General features: G+C 44.5%; 1 protein-coding gene across 3 annotated transcripts in view; it reads left to right on the forward strand.

Annotated features, from left to right (window-relative positions):
* SNX10 (sorting nexin 10) overlaps positions 1 to 23,135 on the forward strand; it is a 71,442-nt gene that overhangs the window by 42,904 nt on the left and 5,403 nt on the right. For 2 of the 3 annotated variants that reach the window (XM_069729892.1, XM_069729893.1), the window contains exons 2-5: positions 5,973 to 6,043; positions 15,333 to 15,416; positions 15,695 to 15,795; positions 16,668 to 16,766. In XM_069729892.1, coding sequence (XP_069585993.1) covers positions 6,020 to 6,043; positions 15,333 to 15,416; positions 15,695 to 15,795; positions 16,668 to 16,766 — 308 coding nt within the window. In that variant the 5' untranslated portion in view covers positions 5,973 to 6,019. The remainder of the gene's footprint in view (positions 1 to 5,972; positions 6,044 to 15,332; positions 15,417 to 15,694; positions 15,796 to 16,667; positions 16,767 to 23,135) is intronic. The other variant, XM_069729894.1, reaches the window with a different exon arrangement.

Here is a 23,135-nt window from a genome sequence, read left to right on the forward strand (position 1 = left end):
GATCCTCTCCAAACACAACTAGAGGCAGCTGTGGATTGCGCCTAACGCTCCCTGTGCAACTCTCCACAGCCTGAGAAACTAACTAGCCTGAAGATAGAAAAATAAGCCTACCTTGCCTCAGAGAAATACCCCAAAGGAAAAGGCAGCCCCCCACATATAATGACTGTGAGTAAGATGAAAAGACAAACGTAGGGATGAAACAGATTCAGCAAAGTGAGGCCCGATATTCTAGACAGAACGAGGATAGGAAAGATAACTTTGCGGTCTACACAAAACCCTAAAGAAAACCACGCAAAGGGGGCAAAAAGACCCTCCGTACCGAACTAACGGCACGGAGGTACACCCTTTGCGTCCCAGAGCTTCCAGCAAAACAAATAGACAAGCTGGACCGAAAAAATAGCAACAAATAGCAAAGAAGCACTTAGCTATGCAGAGCAGCAGGCCACAGGAATGATCCAGAGAAACACAAGTCCAACACTGGAACATTGACAGGAAGCATGAATCAAAGCATTAGGTGGGGTTAAGTAGAGAAGCACCTAACGACCTCACCAGATCACCTGAGGGAGGAAACTCAGAAGCAGCAGTACCAGTTTCCTCCACAAACGGAAGCTCCCAGAGAGAATCAGCCGAAGTACCACTTGTGACCACAGGAGGGAGCTCTGCCACAGAATTCACAACAACCGGCTAGGAGACTGCCAGCTCAGAAATGAACACTGCCCTAGTCCAGATGCCACACCGGGGTGGTGTGACTATTTTTGCACATCTCTAGGACATAACTTCTTATTTTAGGGGCAGAGCTGGACAGCTGTATAAATCGGGACATGGTGCACAGACTCTCCTGACCCCAGCGTGATCATTTCATGGATTCCTATGCAGCTGTCCTGCTCAGGTCGGGAGAGTTGCTGGCCAGCCTGCAATGCGTTCCGATCTTCTATTTATATGGCCGTCTGACTTCGTTGAAAAAGAATGGATCCATTAGTTAAACGGTCTTTGCCTATAGCAACCAGTCACAGTATAACTTTATTTCTTGAGTTGTTTGGAAATTAATCGGTCACCGGGCTTTTGCTATCGTATCTGAGAGCAGCATTATGTAGGGGTAGAGACCCTGATTTCTGCTGTGTATTATTAACAGGGCTGCTTGCTTCAGGTTTTAGAAAATCACTGTTTTCTCTGCTGCAGATATAGCACTTCTCTAACAGCTGAGCTCTGCATAACCCCGCCTGCGCCACGGATTGGCAGCTTTCTGCCTATGCACAGTGTATACACACAAAGCTGCCAATCAGTAGTGGGGGCGTGGTTGGACTACCTGGCAGCAGGTTTACTAGTTGTCTAGAGACAATCACCTACTGATTCAACAGGTATTTTTATTTTTTTTATGCTACACTAAACAGCCCAGTAAGTGAGACACCGCTGAAAGCAGGGTCTCTACATCATGCTGCTCTCAGATTAGGCAGCAGAAACTTGGTGACAGATAGAAATGAAAACTGAGTAGCTAGGACTATTTTCCCTTTAAACATGTTTCATAAATTGGCATATTTTTTTTTCTGCGGTGATTTCTGTGATATCACTGCGCAGATGGCCGGCAGTCACAGTACTGGAGCGGTGTGGGATTTTATACATTGGATATATATTTTACCTCATTGTGGTGGTTATGATTTTATGTAATCACTTTGTGCAATCTTTCAGTTTAAGGATACAATGACCAGCACTTCTGTGCTGTTACTCCCCTTTTTGACAAGACCATGTGCTGTTACAGATTTTATAACCCAACTAAAAATATTCCCTTACTATATCACTGCATTTCTAAGGTCTTAAATGATGAAGGTCCTTTCAGCAAACTGAATAAATCATTAGTACAGGCGAATATTAGAATCGTTGTCATATATCTTATCATGGGCGTACCCAGGATCAAAAATAGGGGGGGGGGGCAAGCCATGGTCATGCTTATTACTCACCTCGCTCGCCGGGTTCCCACGGTGATCGCTCCTCATCCCGGCACCGTAGGACCTGGCACAGGACCTTACAGCACCATGTGACCGGGTGTCGTCACTGGTCACATGGTGCTTCCGGGTCCTAGAGCCTGCTCTCGCTGCGTCCCAGGCGGGGGATCAGAAGACACCGGTGGTCACCAGGGGAGTGTTGCGAGGTTAGTATAAAGCGCAGGAAGAATAATAATGTTGTTGTTGTTTTTTTTTGCTTATAGGCAAGGGTGAACCTAGCCACACTGCTGCCTGAGGCGAAAACAGCACCCCCCCACAAACACATATACAGCCCCTCCATTGGGCTCTCATCTCGTGTACAGTCCCCCATACATTACATGAGTGATAACTATTGTACATTCTACAATAGGTTATAAATCAGACAGTATAGTCCTCCATACAGTATTCTGGGCACCACATAGTGCTCCATACAGAATAATGAGCCCCATATATTGCTCCATACAGTATTATGGGCACTACATAGTCCTCCATACATTATTGTGGGCACCGCATAGTTCTCCATACCGAATAACATGCCCCATATATTGCTCCATACAGTAAAATGAGCCCTATATATTGCTCTACACAGTATTTTGGGTACCATATATTGCTCCATACAGTATAATAAGCCCCATATATTTCTCCATACAGTATTACGGGCACCTCATAGCGCTCCATACAGAATAACATGCCCCATATATTGCTCCATACAGTAAAATGAGCCCTATATATTGCTCTACACAGTATTTTGGGTACCATATAGTGCTCCATACAGTATAATAAGCCCCATATATTTCTCCATACAGTACTACGCGCACCACATAGCACTCCATACAGAATAACATGCCCCATACATTGCCCCATACAGAATGATTCCCATATAATACTCCATGCAATATAATGGGCCCCATATAATACTCCATAGAGTATAATGAGCCCCATACCTCAATATACATTATCACCAGCAGCCCACTAAGCCAAGCACCTGTATATACATCCTCACCAGCCCACTGAGCCAGCACCACTTGTATATGCATCAGCCCAGCCCCTGTATTTACATCAGCCCAAGCCCCCAGCACCTGTATATACATCAGCACAGCCACAGCCAGGCCCAGCACCTGTATATACGTATATACATCAGCCACAGCCAGCCCCCAGCACCTGTATATACATACATCATCCCTGCCACAGCCAGCCCCTGTATATACATACATCATCCCTGCCATAGCCAGCCCCTGTATATACATACATCAGCCCTGCCACAGCCAGCCCCTGTATATACATCAGCTCTGCCACAGCCTGCCCCTGTATATACATCAGCTCTGCCATAGCCAGCCCCTGTATATACATCAGCCCTGCCACAGCCAGCCCCTGTATATGCATCAACCCTGCCACAGCCAGCTCCTGTATATACATCAGCCCTGCCACAGCCAGCCCCTGTATATACATCAGCCCAGGCCCATCCCCTGTATATACATCAGCCCTGCCACAGCCAGCCCCTGTATATACATCAGCCCTGCCACAGCCAGCTCCTGTATATACATCAGCCCTGCCACAGCCAGCCCCTGTATATACATCAGCCTTGCCACAGCCAGCCCCTGTATATACATCAGCCCTGCCACAGCCAGCCCCTGTATATGCATCAGCTCTGCCACAGCCAGCCCCTGTATATACATCAGCCCTGCCACAGCCAGCCCCTGTATATACATCAGCCCTGCCACAGCCAGCGCCTGTATATACATCAGCCCTGCCACAGCCAGCCCCTGTATATACATCAGCCCTGCCACAGCCAGCTCCTGTATATACATCAGCCCTGCCACAGCCAGCCCCTGTATATACATCAGCCCTGCCACAGCCAGCCCCTGTATATACATCAGCCCTGCCACAGCCAGCCCCTGTATATACATCAGCCCTGCCACAGCCAGCCCCTGTATATGCATCAGCTCTGCCACAGCCAGCCCCTGTATATGCATCAGCCCTGCCACAGCCAGCCCCTGTATATACATCAGCCTTGCCACAGCCAGCCCCTGTATATGCATCAGCCCTGCCACAGCCAGCCCCTGTATATACATCAGCCCAGGCCCATCCCCTGTATATACATCAGCCCAGCCACAGCCAGCCCCTGTGTATACATCAGCCCAGCCAGCCCCTGTATATACATCAGCCCAGGCCCCATCCCCTGTATATACATCGGCCCAGGCCCCATCCCCTGTATATACATCGGCCCAGGCCCCATCCCCTGTATATACATCGGCCCAGGCCCCATCCCCTGTATATACATCGGCCCAGGCCCCATCCCCTGTATATACATCGGCCCAGGCCCCATCCCCTGTATATACATCGGCCCAGGCCCCATCCCCTGTATATACATCGGCCCAGGCCCCATCCCCTGTATATACATCGGCCCAGGCCCCATCCCCTGTATATACATCGGCCCAGGCCCCATCCCCTGTATATACATCGGCCGAGGCCCCATCCCCTGTATATACATCGGCCCAGGCCCCATCCCCTGTATATACATCGGCCCAGGCCCCAGCCCCTGTATATACATCGGCCCAGGCCCCAGCCCCTGTATATACATCGGCCCAGCCACAGCCAGCCCCTGTATATACATCAGCCCAGGCCCCAGCCCCTGTATTTACATACATCAGCCCCAGGCCCCAGCTCCGCACCTGTAAGTATTACAGGACATGTGCTGTGGGCTGATGCATTCTAATTTAAACGTGTTTTTTCTGGGAGTGACTGGAGCCTGGGACTGGAGTATTACACACTCACTCACCCAGACCTGGCGTGCCGTCACTGACTGAACAGATTCGAATAGCAGCAATTGCCTCAGGAGTGTGCGGGTGCTAGGAGCTCCTCCGGGTGCCTGAGACCTGATCCTGATACGTTCAGCGGCGCACTGCAGCCAGGGGCAGGAGACGGGGAGAGCAGAGCGCACTCTGTCCGCCCATAAAGAACGTCCTGACGTTCAACATCAGGCATACTTAACCCGTATTTGCTGGGCACCCGGCCACTGGCTCACTGAATATTGCGCGAGTGCGCACACCTCTAAAAAGCTGTAGTGCCTGCTTCTAGGGAGCAGCCGCCCCCCTGCCCCATGGTGGGTACACCCATGTATCTTATCCCAGAATTCTACATCTTTCTCCACTTATGAGCTACTCCTTTACCATACTCCTGCTCGCTGAACTCATAATTCACTCTAAAAAAACCTCTAAAATATAGTTTGATCAAACAAGATGGACTGCCAGCACTATGAGTTGGTTCCCGGTTTAAGGCTATGGTACACGTTGGCCATGACGTAAGTCGCACCTATTGATTGCTAGGTGTTATTCTATGGAGGAAGGGGGAGAGCACAGATGCACAGGCATATGCTAGGATTCACCTTTGTGTTGTAGTTTATCACAGAGCTTGATTCACAGCTACACTGCTCAGTACTGCATTATACTCTCCATACATCTGCTGCTTCTGAACAGGTACAGCATAAAGACTGGATCATTCATCAGTCCAGAGGCAACTGAAAATTCTAGATAATCTGTGGAGGGGAAAACAGGTGATCATGCAGAATAGTCACACAACAAACAGAAATGGTGCTACTCCTGATGTACTCACAATGACGGGTTATTCTGAAAAGTTACCTGAAAGTGCAGCTTTATAATAAATACCTTTTGCTAGAGTGCTTACACCTAAGGATGTCTGTATGAAGTTTTCCCTAAATCTTTGTACAGTTTGGAGCTGGTGATGCACCCAGAAACTCTATGGGCCTCATGTATAAAATGTACTGATGTGTTTGTGTTGTCAATGTGCTATTCTTTGCCCTTTTTTATTAGTTTGGTTTTTCCAGTTAATTTTTTATTTTTTCCTCACCCATGTTTATGTTTAATTCATGGATATTTTAAGAAATACAAGCGGTGAGGGACAAGGCTTTCTTTCTTTGTATGTTTAGGGTTTGTCATACTATGTGACTTTAAACAGTGCTCTTTTGTGTTCTAGGTCATTATTTATTTTTATTTTTTTACTGCTCTTGACTTCCGTGAAGTATGCTGCCAAAGGACCGGAAAGGCGTAAGTGACCATTGAACAGAAGTGTGTTTCCAATAATGTAATACACACTTTTTTTTTTTAATAGGCAAAGTGTCCGTAGATGTAATTGAGGGTTGTGTATGAATCATAGCCAATTATATTGAACACTGTTGTGTTAAAAATTGTGATATAAAAAAATAACCCATCCCACAAAAAATGTAATTAAAACAGGCCATAATTATACAGCCTAGTCTGATTCGTGATGCCTATGCTTTGCTTCAAAAGAAACCCATCATGTGCAAAAAAAATAACCTCATTACCTGCAGATATAGGGTTAATCTGTAGATAAGCAGTGTTTAAAATTCTTTTTCTTACCTTTGACTCTGGAAAAACTCATACTCGTCTGGACTATTGCAACTCTCTACTAATCCTTTTTTCTTTTACTAAACTTTCCCCTCTCCAATCCATCCTGAATGCTGCAGCCAGGATCATATTCTTTTCCAACCACTACACAGATGTCCTAACCTTGTGCCAGTCTTTACACTGGTTGCCCATCCGATACAGGGTTCAATATAAACTTATCACTCTCACCGACAAAGCTCTCCACGGTTCAGCACCGCCCTACATCTGCTCCCTCGTTTCAGTCTACCACACTACACGTGCCCTCCATTCTTCTAATCACTTAGAACTAAAATGTTTAATAATCCGAACATCCTACTCCCATCTCCAAGACTTCTCGTGTGCTGCACCAATTCTTTGGAATGCACTACCCAGGAAAATTCAATTATTTCCCAATAACCACAGGTTTAAGTGTGGCCTGAAAAAACGCATTTCTATAGACTGGCCTATTGCCTCACCTCACTTAATTTTGTATGAGCCAAACAGAAATTAGTTTTCTTCCAAACCAGGAACCCCTTTGTGCTGAGTGTACATTAGATTCTTGTTGCCCACACTTTTTTTCCCCCTCCTTTTTAGACTCGCATGTATATAATGGTAATAACCAATAATATAGATTGTTTGGAGTACTCCACCATCTGATTATATTGAGTCTCTGTGATTTATTCCTTTAGGGGGGACGTTGTACTCTTGTCCCTGACCCAGACTTTTATGTGCTCTATGAATGTTTCAATCCTCCCTGCATCCGCTCGTTTTCAGTCAAAAGAGCATTCACGGAGCAGTTGGTCTCACCGCTCACTATTCTGTGACTTTGCTTGACAGCTCACTCTGCACAGATGTGCTGCCGAGCAGCCTGTCTGACTGATAGAGTGATTTCAGTTGCCACTCACAGTATGGCGGGTGTTAACACTAACTGTCAGTGCACACTCGTTTGACTGAAAGCAAGGGCCACCTGGAGGATATAAGGGTATTTCCTACAAGTAGCCAGGCAGCATTTTAAGACTACTCTCCTACAATTAGTTTTTGGTGAGTTTTTATATTTTTAATGCTGCGTTTTTTTGAAGAACTGCAAATAAAATAGGTTATTTAATGGGTGCAGAAAATTTGCAACCTCAAAAGCTCATTGTGGGAACGGAGCCGAACACTGTTTTAACTGCTGAATATCTGCAGCCACTGGTTTTGCACATGATGGGTTTCCTTTTAATGTATTTAAACATTTATTTTCCACAGCTCGCTACTTTTATTTTCGGAGAAGTGAAAAAATGGGGAATATTTAATCGCTCCTGAACCCAAGGATAGGACACAGAGAGGAGGCCCCTGTACAAGAACACTATATGGGCCCTTTTTTGAAGTCCAATAATTAATCATAATGTACAATTCCACCTGCTCTACGGGTGATGGTGACCCCCCCTTACCTCTTGGGGCCCCTGTGCGATTGCACCAGTACTTGGGTCTATTGAGCATTACATCTTGGCGTTGTGAAATCATTGTATATGTTCTAGAATCTATAGCCCAGAGTGAGCGACATGGGCTGCAATGTGCATGGCCGCATCGGAGAAGCCATCGTACCACAGTAAAGTGTTCATTCAGCAGCTGTGCACCCATCAACCTCCTACCTAATGAGTGTAGTCATTAGAGCTTGGACGTGACTTGTCAAGTGTTCACCTTTTATGATTCTCTGAATCCACACAAATTTGCTTTCCGAAGGAAAAGTTGAAGGACGGTGTGACAAACCTGGGGAGTTTCATGCAGAAACCATTAATGATTTACCTTCTGATGAGTCAGATACCCATGAAATAAATCTCTCAAGTGATCTCCAGTTCAGCTCCATATATCACAAATGGCCAATGGCCATTCAATTACAATGTAGGGAAAAAGTCCAGTCTTCTATGTTATGTGTGAAATATTGCACCATTGAACTAGTCTGCTAAAATGAAGAGATGGATTAACTAAAATGAGCCGCTGTCACTCACTCAAGTGTCTTAGGCACAGTTCAGACTCGTGTATTTTTATTCAACGTGCTGTCCATTTGTGTAACGGACAACGCACTTACCAGCCAATGTGCGAGTGCTTATGAACGCAAAAAATGCAGAGTGCACTATTCCCATCCATTTTTATGAAGCACAGTAGTGCTTGTAAACAGCGCCTGCTCACATCCGCGATGTTGATGAGTACGCCAAGAACCTCATCGACCCAGTTCCATCCGCAATTTGCAGACATGACTGGTCTGCTAGTTTGTATCCCGATGACCCACTGTTCAAGGCTCACTAAACGTCTAGTATTTAATAAGAATACTCAATAGTGGTGTGTAAGAAATAAATCTCAAGTGTCCATGTGCCTCTGTACAGATGAGAGTAGGTGGCTTTAAAGGGTATTTTGCTAGAAAGTTGTCACCAGTCCATAGGAATAGTGATAACTTGTAGGTCTGTAGTGGTCATCGTAGAGATGAAAGAATATCTGCGGCTCCCTCCTTACTTGGAAAGCTATAGCACTTACTGAATAAGCTGCATCAGGAACCCGGCTAACTGGAGCGCTTCAATAATCAGCTGTTCCGAGCCACAGCTGCATGTGTCGCGGCTATGTGACGGGCACAACAAGCGGGCTCTCTATGCATGTGTTCTGACTGTCACAACCGCGACACATTTAGCTGCAGCTCGGAACAGCTGATCACCGGGAGCGCTCCAGTTAGCCGGGTTCCTGATGCAGCTTTTTCGGTAAGTGCTATAGCTTGCCGAATAAGGAGTTAGCCGAAGATATTCGCTCATCACATGGACTCCTCTGATCACCAGACTGGGGCGCTTCTGTCCTGTTAGGATGAAGGCAGTGTATATGCTTGACCACTGCTTCATTGTAATGGGGAAAAGTCATATGTTTGCCCCCCCCTTGCATTGCTCTTTCTACTGTATTGGAATCCCGGATGCCGATACAGTTGAAAGCAATGTTGGAGTAAGGAGTGCCAAGCTGGTGCTCCCTCCACCATCATTCTCCCGCTGCATCTGACTTCCCAGTCCAACGAGAGCAATTACGTCATTACAATGCGCCCACTGTGCCAAGCAAAGAAGAGCTTCAGAGAAGGGAAAATGGAGAGTTTTTTTTAAATTTATTTTAATGTGGGGCCCATTATACTGTGTGGTGGCCATCCTGGATGAGCTGCACTACCTGAGCCACTTGTGTGGGTTGTAGAGTCCGTCTCATGCTACCACGAGTGTGAAAGCACAACCAACATTCAAAAGTGACCAAAACATCAGCCAGAAAGCATTGGTACTGTGATGTGGTCTGTGGTCCCCACCTGCAGAACCACTCCTTTGAGTGTGTTTTGATAATTGCCAATAATTTCCATCTGTTCTCTTTTCCATTTGCACAACAGCATGTGAAATTTATTTTGGGTTGCTTCCCAAGTGGACAGTTTGATTTCACAGAAGTTGGAATTTACTTGGAGTTATATTCTGTTGTTTAACTGTTCCCTTTAATTTTTTGAGCAATGTATATCTATAATATAACGCTGGGAGCGTCACTCTGTCCGAAGCCTTTATAGACTGCGCAAGCGCCGGCGCAGTCTGGCCCCACACAGAGTGACGCTCCCAGGAGATCGCTGTATGCGTAAACACTGAACGCACACCGCGATCTCCACCGGAGAGTCAGGGACCGCCAGGAGGGTGAGTATATTCACCTGTCCCCCGTTCTAGGGCTGCGTGCGGCTCAGTCTCCCGTTTCCTCTGCTGTGACGTTCACAGTTCAGAGGGCGCGATGACGCGCTTAATGCGCGCCGGCGCCGCCCTCTGACTGACCGCATAGCGGTGGAACGGGGCCAGATGAATATAGCAAGTGCTGGGGAGCCTGAGCTAGCGGCGATACCGGCACCTGACCCCCACAGCGCGCCGGTGTCCCCGCCTGCTCAGGCCCCCCAGCACTCGGCGCCCAGCGACGATAGGTGAGTATGTTGTGTTTTTTTTTTTTATATATATATGGCAGCAGCATACGGGGCATACACTATGGAGCATCTTATGGGGGCCATCAACCATAATGGAGCAGTGTACGGGGGCATATATTATGGAGCATCTTATGGGGGCCATAAACCATAATGGAGCAGTGTACGGGGGTATATATTATGGAGCATCTTATGGGGGCCATAAAACATAATGGAGCAGTGTACGGGGGCATATATTATGGAGCATCTTATGGGAACCATAAACCATAATGGAGCAGTGTACAGGGGCATACACACTGGAGCGTCTTATGGGGGCCATAAACCTTTATGGAGCAGTGTACGGGGGCATACACACTGGAGCTCTTATGGGGGTCATAAACTTTTATGGAGCAGTGTACGGGGGCATACACACTGGAGCGTCTTATGGGGGCCATAAACCTTTATGGAGCAATGTACGGGGGCATACACACTGGAGCGTCTTATGGGGGCCATAAACCTTTATGGAGCAGTGTACGGGGGCATACACACTGGAGCGTCTTATGGGGGCCATAAACCTTTATGGAGCAGTGTACGGGGGCATACACACTGGAGCGTCTTATGGGGGCCATAAACCTTTATGGAGCAGTGTACGGGGGCATACACACTGGAGCGTCTTATGGGGGCCATAAACCTTTATGGAGCAGTGTACGGGGGCATACACTATGGAGCATCTTATGGGGGCCATAAACCTTTATGGAGCAGTGTACGGGGGCATACACTATGGAGCATCTTATGGGGGCCATAAACCTTTATGGAGCAGTGTACGGGGGCATACAATATGGAGCATCTTATGGGGGCCATCAACCATAATTGAGCAGTATACGGGGGCATATACAGTGGGGCAAAAAAGTATTTAGTCAGTCAGCAATAGTGCAAATTCCACCACTTAAAAAGATTAGAGGCGTCTGTAATTTACATCATAGGTAGACCTCAACTATGGGAGACAAACTGAGAAAAAAAAATCCAGAAAATCACATTGTCTGTTTTTTTAACATTTTAATTGCATATTATGGTGGAAAATAAGTATTTGGTCAGAAACAAAATTTCATCTCAATACTTTGTAATATATCCTTTGTTGGCAATGACAGAGGTCAAACGTTTTCTGTAAGTCTTCACAAGGTTGCCACACACTGTTGTTGGTATGTTGGCCCATTCCTCCATGCAGATCTCCTCTAGAGCAGTGATGTTTTTGGCTTTTCGCTTGGCAACACGGACTTTCAACTCCCTCCAAAGGTTTTCTATAGGGTTGAGATCTGGAGACTGGCTAAGCCACTCCAGGACCTTGAAATGCTTCTTACAAAGCCACTCCTTCGTTGCCCTGGCGGTGTGCTTTGGATCATTGTCATGTTGAAAGACCCAGCCACGTTTCATCTTCAATGCCCTTGCTGATGGAAGGAGGTTTGTACTCAAAATCTCACGATACATGGCCCCATTCATTCTTTCATGTACCCGGATCAGTCGTCCTGGCCCCTTTGCAGAGAAACAGCCCCAAAGCATAATGTTTCCACCACCATGCTTTACAGTAGGTATGGTGTTTGATGGATGCAACTCAGTATTCTTTTTCCTCCAAACACGACAAGTTGTGTTTCTACCAAACAGTTCCAGTTTGGTTTCATCAGACCATAGGACATTCTCCCAAAACTCCTCTGGATCATCCAAATCCTCTCTAGCAAACTTCAGACGGGCCCGGACATGTACTGGCTTAAGCAGTGGGACACGTCTGGCACTGCAGGATCTGAGTCCATGGTGGCGTAGTGTGTTACTTATGGTAGGCCTTGTTACATTGGTCCCAGCTCTCTGCAGTTCATTCACTAGGTCCCCCCGCGTGGTTCTGGGATTTTTGCTCACCGTTCTTGTGATCATTCTGACCCCACAGGGTGGGATTTTGCGTGGAGCCCCAGATCGAGGGAGATTATCAGTGGTCTTGTATGTCTTCCATTTTCTAATTATTGCTCCCACTGTTGATTTCTTCACTCCAAGCTGGTTGGCTATTGCAGATTCAGTCTTCCCAGCCTGGTGCAGGGCTACAATTGTGTTTCTGGTGTCCTTTGACAGCTCTTTGGTCTTCACCATAGTGGAGTTTGGAGTCAGACTGTTTGAGGGTGTGCACAGCTGTCTTTTTATACTGATAACAAGTTTAAACAGGTGCCATTACTACAGGTAATGAGTGGAGGAAAGAGGAGACTCTTAAAGAAGAAGTTACAGGTCTGTGAGAGCCTGAAATCTTGATTGTTTGTTTCTGACCAAATACTTATTTTCCACCATAATATGCAAATAAAATGTTAAAAAAACAGACAAGGTGATTTTCTGGATTTTTTTTTCTCAGTTTGTCTCCCATAGTTGAGGTCTACCTATGATGTAAATTACAGACACCTCTCATCTTTTTAAGTGGTGGAATTTGCACTATTGCTGACTGACTAAATACTTTTTTGCCCCACTGTACTATGGAGCATCTTATGGGGGCCATCAACCATAATGGAGCAGCGTATGGGGCATATGGATGGGAGAAGCAAATTAAAGAATGGTGGCGCATGATGGGAGCAGCACATGACAACGGGGGTGCAGGATGGGAGCAGCACATGACAGAATAGGGCAGCACATGACAGAACGGGGGTGCAGGATGGAAGCAGCACATGACAGAACAGGTGCACAGGATGGGAGCAGCACATGACAGAACGGGGGCACAGGATGGGAGCAGCACATGTCAGAATGGAGGCGCAGGATGGGTGCAGCACATGTCAGAATGGGGGCGCAGGATGGGAGCAGCACATGTCACAAAGGGGGCGCAGGATGGGAGCAGCACATGACAGAATAGGGGCGCAGGATGGGAGCAGCACATGACAGAATGGGGGTGCAGGATGGGAGCAGCACATGACAGAATAGGGCAGCACATGACAGAACGGGGGTGCAGGATGGAAGCAGCACATGACAGAACGGGCGCAGGATGGGAGCAGCACATGACAGAACAGGTGCACAGGATGGGAGCAGCACATGACAGAACGGGGCACAGGATGGGAGCAGCACATGACAGAATGGAGGCGCAGGATGGGTGCAGAACATGTCAGAATGGAGGCCCAGGATGGGTGCAGAACATGTCAGAATGGGGGCGCAGGATGGGTGCAACACATGACAGAATGGGGGCGCAAGATGGGTGCAACACATGGTAGGATGGGGGCGCAGGATGCTCCATATACCAGTGTAAATGCTCACCACCCGGGCGTAGAACTGGTTCAATAGCTAGTCAATATATAGTCAGATGTGTATATATAACCCCCAATATCGATAAGTGCTTGCACTACACAATCTTTGTTGTATGGAGAGAGTGCCCGTGCATATGATAAAGTGGAAATTCTGCTTAATGAAACTAATATATAGGCATACACCTGTATCTTTAAACCCATATGAGGTGATAGAAAATAAACAAACGAAACTGGGCCCAGAACAGATGCAAATGGCTACTTCAATGAGAAGGACCCCATATAGCTACCAAAGTGCCCTAACATCGACACGTTTCCCCCTTCATATTGGTTCATCAGAAGGAATTAAAAGGTTGTTCTTAATGGAGTCATGATGCGAAAGTTAGAATATTTTTTTTATTTTAGTCCAAGATCTGTTAATTAAAATGTACTTTGTTCGTGGGAAAACCCTTTAAGTTTGTTTAAATATGAAAAGGTTCATTGTTATAGTTGATAAGGAAAAACTTCCTCAATTGTAGGCATTTTTTAATAAAAGTCAAGGTTGGCCCGCGACTTTCTCCAAGCTTTTAATTTTTGTATCTGAGTTTGCTGTCCTGTTTGTTGAGAACTCGCCTGTAGCCCCCCGTTCCTATAGAATAAATTAAATAGCATGTTTTTGTAGCATTATTCCTCTATTTCTTTCTTATACATTGTAGAAAATTAGATTTTTAGTGCAACGAATGTTAGTATTACACCACAAAATCATGTTTTTTTTATAGTGACATGTTTTGTGCTACCACACGCACACAAAAAAAGGAATACAAATTATGAAAGGGTGATTTTTCTATCGTTTTACATTTTGGAAACTTTGAAAGAAAAAAAAAAAAGTGGATTGTGACATTTTCTTGCAGTATTACCCTGCCTTGAATATACATTGCAAGGACCATCCAGTGGTGCCTACTTGTTATAAATAGTATGTGCTATTCCGTGTTTGGAGGGACCAGTCCAACTACTTGTATGAGAATGGAGGAATGCTAGTTTATTGCTGTGTTCGCTCTATTTTACCTGCACAGCCCGGCTCCCGGTCACACTATTTTTTGAGGGAATTGTGAGGTTGTCCCCTTTACTTGGGCCAAGGTGCAGTCCTCGGCGCAGATGTTCGACAGCGGCGCTGCTGTGCAGGGAAAAGCCATAAAGATAAGCTAGGATCAATGGGGGTTCCGGAGGTCCGATCCAACCCATCTAGTAATGGCTTATCCACCATGCTGATCAGTGATGGCACCCCCTGATCATGGTTGATATGTTCTGGGCAGGGAAGTCTGAATGTAAAATTTTATATAACAATATCTAGTATAAATCTTGTTTCATTGGTTCATGGCAACATGCCGCCAGTTTGTACACTTTGCTCATACGTTTAATAAGCGGTGTGGGCTGACTCATAATACAGAGCGTTTTCTACTTTATTTTGTAATGTTCTCTGGCTGCTTGGTATTATACAATCCTGATCTCTCCGGAGAACACTTCTTCATTGTTGGATAATTCCCTCCTAGAAGCCCACTGGCTGGGGTCAATCCTGATGCAATCTTGGAAACCTTTTGTGAAGACTTTGCTCGCTTAAGGCAGAAATTCCAAGTCCTATCTAGTCTGGTGACTTCATCATTGAGGTTTTTTTTTTTTTCCCCCTCTTCTGTTTTGCAAGCCTATAAAACTACTTCCTCTTGCTGCTCGGCATTTTCGAGCTGGTCCTCGTGAAGTTGACTTCGTGCTGTGACATTACATTATGCTATTACAGGAGACCATCAGCGTTTGGGTGCGCGATCCTAAAATACAGAAACATGACTGGCATCCCTACCTGGATTATGAGATCTGCCTCCATGTAAGTTTAATTTATGTATTTTCTTTTTTTTTCAGGGATTTTTTTTTCTTTTCCTATAAAATTTGGGTGACTTGAGGTTTTGTGTTGTCTCTGTATACTGGGAGGAAGTTTGGTGATCAAAGTAGGAATAGGGCAATGCTAAACTTCTGAAATGTATTTGTTTTTTTTTTTCTCCATATTTGGGGAACAATCATGTTATGAATCCTCTGAAGATGTAAATGTATGTTTTCTGACATAATAGTGGTGATGAGAAAAAAAATCTTGACTTGTCTCCGCAGACGAATAGTATGTGCTTCACTGTGAAAACCTCCCGGGTCCGAAGAAGGTTCAGAGAATTTGTGTGGCTGCGCCAAAAACTTCAGAGTAACGCAGTGCTGATGTAAGTGATTATTCTGGGTGTGTAATATATAGAATATTATAATAACAAGGAAAAATGGCAGCACCGTCCTAATATTGTGGGCGCAATACTTCCACAAGCAACCAGCCAAGAAGCCTCCAAATGTAGAGGAAATAGAATAGGAGCAGCACTCCTGTGGAAATCGGTGAAAAAAGTGGAATTTATTCACACAGATACATGCAACGTCGTGGCTCCTCATTTGAAGCCTTTCTCAAGCCCACTTTTTTCCCTGATTTCCATTAGTACTGCTTACAGTCTATTCTTTCTTATTATGCTTTTACATATATATCATACTATATTATACCACCATATAAAAAAAAAAAAAAAATATATATATATATATATATATATATGTGTGTATATATATATATATATATATATATATACATATACATACATACATACATACATACATACATACATACATACATACATACATACATACATACATACATTTATTTTATTATATCTGTATTATATATCCATAAACATGTCTACATTTTCCTTTTATTGAGGATGTTAAAGTTTGTTTGGAAAGTGAAGGGTTCAACACCTTATCTCTGAAATGTTTCAATAACTTTAAGACCATTTTTGCCCTACACTGAGAATGAGTGTTTTATTTCTCGTATTTGGCTGCACTTTATAAAGTAGGGACATATAAGGCATTACACATTATTCCACATACTTGTTTTCCTATGGAAGTCTACACTTTTCGGCACCTTTTCAATAGTTCAGCACTAGACGCCAATGGGATTCTGTACATTGCTGGGCTGCGTATATATTTCTTCATTATTGAATCTCCTTTTTTGTTTTAGATATACCATGTACTCACTTTTCTTCCCTCTTTGTTTCAGCGTGCTACCAGAATTGCCACCCAAGATCCCCTTTTTTAATATCAACAATGCGCACACTGTGGAGCAGCGCGTTCGCGGCTTGCAAGCATTTTTGAATAAGTAAGTACGCTTTTTCTGAAGTGCGGTACAGACGATTCATGTCCTGTGTAGCAGAGCCATCTAGTGGCCGCCGTCATGGTAGAAGGGCTTCCTGCTGCAGTCCGTCACCTCTTACTTTGCCCTTCCCCCTCATGGAGATGAGTATTCAGAGTTGAATGTATGGAAGGTGGAGCTGTGAACACTTCTTGCCTTGTGCATGTGTCCTCCCTATAACCCCATGTCCTTGTTTCAACCCACACACATAAGAATCTATCATCTATGGTTCCTTCTTATCAGTGCAGGCTGTCACTCTGCCTTTACATGTCTGCTGCATTCCTCAGCATGGAAGGTGCAATAATGTCCAAAGACCTATTGATAAGACAGAGGCTGCACTCTGCATTTTATTGCCTAAGTTCAAGGGGGTCATGGCTGATGTGTGCTGCCCCATCATTACAGGATCTCCCCGATTTATGGGTAATGCAAACAGAATGTGAACTTGGCGATCAATCCAGACAATAACTGATCAACACGGTAGATTATGATCATGTGTCTTTACATAGTACAATTAAAAAGTAAAAACAAAACCAAAAAACAAACACATGCCCATCAGGTGCAGCCGAGTGAGGATAAACTGAAGGGGTCCATCCATAATGCATGATCTGCTTGGCCCTAAAGAGCAAGATTTTCACTCCTGATCCAGAGTCTCTTTCGATTTGTATCAACATTCAGAACAAGAAATTTTTAAATGTGTATAAAAGTATTTTCTTTCATAGAAGAAAAAGAAACAAAACATCTAAGCTTTGTTTAAAATAAATAACAGTCAAGTTGATAGTTCCCACTATGACTATCTCCGGAGGTAGACTATTCCACAGATAAGGCGGCCTGTCTCTTCTGGAGAGTGAGTACCCCCATGCCTTTTGAAACTGGGATCAGAGGGTTAACAAACAGCTTTCGACCAGAATTTTTTTTTTCTATCATGTCGCTCCAAGTCTTCTCAAGACTAAATAAATGTGATTCTTTTACTCGATCATCCTCCTAACGAAACTTTCTTTCCCCTTCTGAGTTAGTGGCTCTTCTTTGTACTTTGTAATTCGGTACCGACAACCTAACTCCATACTCCAGAGGCGATTGCAGTGACGCTATATGAAGTGATAGTATTACATCTCTGTCCCCCGGGTTCATGTCTCCTTTAATTAATGAATATATCCTGCTGGCTGACTGTCATTGCATGAGGTTATTGGATGATGAACAAGTACTCGCAGATCCTTCTCTACAAGTGACTCTCCTAGTTTTACCCCACCTACAACATATGGTGCCCACATGTTATCAGTGCCTATGTCCGTAGCTTTCCTTTTCTCCACATTAAGCCTAACCTTCCAAGACTTTATACATTTGTATTTTTGGCCAACCCTTTTAGATATTGTCTCAAACTTTCCCTTACCACAGTCAAGTGGCTGGCAGAGGAAGGATGGAAGGACTAGGGACCCCCTTTATAGACCGTACAAACTGTCTGCCCTCACTAGTCTAACATCGCCTTCTCCAATTGAAATGTGATACCTATTTTAATATTGTAGTCAGGAATTTCCCATTAAGTAGACTCGCGTCCATATCTAATAATTTCTACAACAATAGTTAGATCCGGAGCTAGATCAAATCCCATAATTGCGTAAAGAGAATCAGCAACTGCAAAGAAAAAATGTGATTATTTACTTAAAAAAAAAAAAGTCTGCAATTATACTACAGTTCCTTGTAAGCGGAAGGAAAATGGAATTAGATCGCAGACATGTCTAAACTTCTTGATTCTATCTCTTGCACAGAACCTATGAGGGAAGTAGCTGAAAAGTATTCACGGTTTCCTCTGCTGGGTTTGCGTTCTGGGTTTTGGCAAGAAATGTGCGAGTTTAGTAAAGGATTTTCTGAAGTCCTTTGTTCACTATTGACCAGTACGTGGCGTAATCGCTGTATTTTCCAGAGTGTAGATCACCAAAGCCATGAATAGATGGTGAACCCGAAAGAAGGGCCTGGACCTGATGATGATTGTGGATGACTGAGAATCTGCTAAACATAGATGGAAACCGAAAGACATAGACCCCTATTCATCAAGACTGGCGATGAGGTAGCGGGGTGAAGTGTGAGGCTTCTGTTCCTCTTGATGGGTTAGAAGAATCTGATGAGTGGCATGCACCTCGCCACACCTCTCACTCCAGTCCCTGCTGGAGTAAGACTTGTGGCATAGAGCGCACTGCCACTAGCCACACCCTGTCCTCCCCCTATAGGGTCCACTTGTCTAAGCTTTGCAAAAATGGCATGAGATCAAGTTGGTAAATTTTAGCATAGCCTTGACTTGTGCCAACATTTTGTGACTTTTTCAAGCTTTTCACACCTCAATTCAGGTGAAAAAAATCTTTGAATTGGACTCAAAGTTTTTACATCCAAGTTTCCCTGATCCATATTAAGATTCAATGGATTAATAAAAGTTCTGACAATTTTCCTCCTACAGTTTTTACAAAGGGATGAGAATAAAACTGCTATAACCTACATGAGAGAAAAACTGATGTGAAGTTAGGCACGGATGTGTGAATGTGGCCTAATGGTGCGATATTTCCCCTGGCTGTAGCCCCCTACAATGCTTCATGCCTATTTTTGGCTGTCAGTTTGGGATGACAGACCATTTTGAGGGCGGTTTCACACTTGCGTTGAGGAGGACTGCGGATGGCAGCGTACTTCCTCCTTTCTTCCTCCGCGAAGCTCCGCCTACTGCCACTTGCATACTGCGTCTCCCTGCGTACTTACCTTTAACATTTGGTACGCAGGGACATGCATTGTATGCGGATGTGTCCGCATGCGGCGATTTGAGGTGTGCGGCAACCGCACGGAAACGCGGAGGGTGGGCGGAGCTTCACGGAGGAAGTACGCTGCCATCCGCAGCCCTCCTCAACGCAAGTGTGAAACCACTCTAATACAGGTAATAACCCTGGGCATAGCCTAACATCTAGTGCCGAGTCATACAACCATTCCAGATTTTGTCTGGGGAAAAAGAAAGTTCGATCCATGCAGATCAACACATAAGTGGCATCCTTCTGTACTAGTTTTTTTTTTTTTTTTTTTTGTTCCCCCTCACTATTACATGCTTGATTGGCCAAGTTGGATCTTCAAATATGGATCCGAATAGGACATGCAGTGAGGTTTTTTTTTTTTTTTTTTCTTTAATTGGGCACATGGGTCAGTGTAAAATCAGATGTGCGAATATTCGTTGACTTGTGTGGGCCCACTTGTTGTAAGCACACGGACTAGAAAACAGATTGACCCTAATTCATCAAAACCCATTGATTAGGAAACTGGTGTACAACGCTCTGAGAGGTCCCAAGGTGTTTCCGCAACTTGGAGGTGCTCACAAATATTGTGATTTTTTTTTTTTTTTTTTTTTTTTGGGGGGGGGGGTTCACACCAGTTTCACCTAGATCTGCCAAAATGGTCAGGATAGGGACACAATGACACAGCTTGTCCGATTCAGGGCGAGCTGTGGGGTAATAAAGCAGATTACACATGGGTAAAAAGTGAGGAAAAAAATCGTCCCACGTGCATGTATGGCTGAGATGTCTGACTTTACATGTAGGTACAATATTAATAATTTTCAGCAGCTCCATGCTATTGTGTAGACATTCGGTAAAACACTCCTGTGTGATGGCCATCGGCTCTTTCCCTGCACTTCCCCATCGGTCAGTTGAACTCTCGGCTGAGCCAAGCGCCCCGGTGTATGGGAGCGACTGTTGTCTGACCGCCAGATATCTGAATATGGGAAACCTATAGAAATGCGTTAACGCAAACACTTTATTTTTCTTTTATTGGTCTTTTTGCTTTACTGAAATCTAGATTGTAAAGCCGGAGCGCGCACTACTACATCCCAATGTAAAGCCCTTAGTCTGTTAGGAGATCACACACATAGAAGTTTTCATGTAGTGAAGCCGGGGATAATTTTCCAGCAACTGGTCAATTTGCACAAAGACTGTATATGCCCAGCACCAAATGTATTGTGTGTTTAGACCTTTATTTTTTTTTGTCTAGGAAGAGGTGGCGCTTATGGAAAAGGGTGTAGCTTAATTATTCCTCCCAGTAGCTCAGTAGCCAAACTTTCAGAGTGGTGCCCACACGGCTTTACAACACTATTAACAGACGTATAAATCCCGTATCTGTAGGTTCATTGCGTTTTGGGACATGATCGTTTTTTTTAAGTTTTCTAGGAAATGGAAGGTGAGGTCTTGCGACAGAGCTGGGGAAACTGGCATGAAAACGCCAAAAGTGACAACATTTTTGAGCAACTCCGAGTTTATTATTGTTATGACAACTATTAAATAGTTTAGTAGCCATTACCCATGTGATAAAGCAATGCAGCTACCCAAAAGCTTATATGTCAGGGACAAGGATATTTAGGAAGAAACCTAAAATGAAGGGATTGAATCTTACCACAAGGAATGGAATAGAAGGATATTTTTCCCCCTCACTTTTTCAATATCTGATTTTTCCTTTTTTATTAAAAGGACGACCATGAGCGTCGATGTACTGGCTCTATACTGTGATAATGCAGAAAGTCAGACACGTGCGTCCGTCCGAGAACTGCATAACTGCATGCTAGACTTCTGTACATCCACTCCTGTGAGCCCGAGGAGCAGGCCGCTCCTGAGCAGTTTCCTGCTTGCTGGGAAACGAGCGCGCTCCTGATGATTCACAGATCGGACCAGCGCAACGGCTGCGCCACTGGCCCGAAATGTGGTCTCCCATGCTGAAAACAGGAGCTGTTACCTCTACAGCATCGGAGGTGGCGCAAGAATGAGCTAGTTAGTACTGCATGCCTTGCCTAGTAGCCTGACCACCCCTGATGGACTGCAGAGGTAGCTGGTAACCTAGGCAACAAGTAGAACACAGAATTAAAAATCAGTCTTTTTGGAATGGAGAGGATTTTTAATTTAAAAAAAAAAAAGCAAAGCAAAATTGCTTGTTTTTACAAACAATTTTAGCCATTTGTAGCAAATTAATCGTGTTTTGTTTTTCTGCATTCACATTTAGTATTCTTGAATGCTGTGCATACAAAAGAATCTCTTCCCACAGTCCGCCACCTTACTGAATGATTCATTTCACATTGGTGTTACTGTATATGTCAAACTATGGAATATGATACAGCATAGAAGGAAAATCACATAGATGTAGACGTGTGCACGTGTGTATGTAATATTTGTTAGTGTGTATGTATACTGTGGGTTCTTCAGACTGTAAATCCTGGCGTTTTCTAAGAACGGATCATTCCACTTTCTGCTCAGTAGAGGGCAGCATACACTGGCTGTTCACCCTCCGCGTTTTATTTAGCGGACGCCTGACTTGCATTTTAAGTATTTCTTCATAGATGACATCATGTTGGATACTAGAACAATGTATATGGGATGAGGTTTCCAATATTGCTGTTTACATTTCTGTCCCCATATAGATTGTTGATAAATCTGCTTCAGAGAAACTGAATCTAGGCCAAGTTTGTCTAGTAGTGCAGCCGTGCTGGAACTTTCACCCAGCTTTCCAAAGTTCCTGAGTGGCAGATGGAATTACACAGAACTTGGAGGAGCCTAGGAAATCTTAGGACAACCCTGCCATAAGTGATGGTACCAAAACCCCAAAAGACAGCTGTAAGAGGACATGTGACATTTATAGGGGGGTGGCATGCTTGGTGTGACCACTGTATAGATTTTAACGTGTTAGAGGGTCCCTGGGAATGTTTTCAGCCTCCTTTTTTTTTTTTCCTTTTTTTTTTTTTCCTCCTGCCCTGGTAAATTAAACCCAATATTGCAGCCAGCACATCATACAGCAAGCTCACAAAGATTTATTTCCGTTACTTGAGCTCGAATTCTTGCGCAGTGATGAAACTACCTGTGATCATAGCTTTGGCTCGCAAACAGGTTACCATCATGGTCACCCGGGGACACTTACGAGATTATCTTTCCTTGGAAACTGGTGGTGTTGAAACTCTGCTGACCATCTTTTTTTTTTATAGAAACCTCCGACTTTCCCCCCAAAAGATGATGAAGGGGATAGACATGGATTTAGCTTATGGACTTTCCACTATCAATTATTTTGTTTGGTGGGAGAAGCTGCTGCCAGACTTTTTCTCATAGAAAACTCAGGAATGCTTGGTCAATGTGAACGTTTCGGAGGACGGGAGAGTTTTGAGCGAGAGTTGATGGCCAAATAATTATAGTGTTGACTGATATGTTATGTATATGGGGATATTTAGCTTTAAAAGGGGTTGTCTGGGCATCTGCTAAGTCTTCCATATCAGATCAGTGAAGGTCCAAAACCTGGCTCAGATCCACTTTAAATTCCCTTCCACTTTCGTGGTCCCCAGTA

This window comes from Ranitomeya imitator, chromosome 6, assembly GCF_032444005.1.
Source record: "Ranitomeya imitator isolate aRanImi1 chromosome 6, aRanImi1.pri, whole genome shotgun sequence".
In the NCBI taxonomy this organism is placed as follows: Eukaryota; Metazoa; Chordata; class Amphibia; order Anura; family Dendrobatidae; genus Ranitomeya; species Ranitomeya imitator.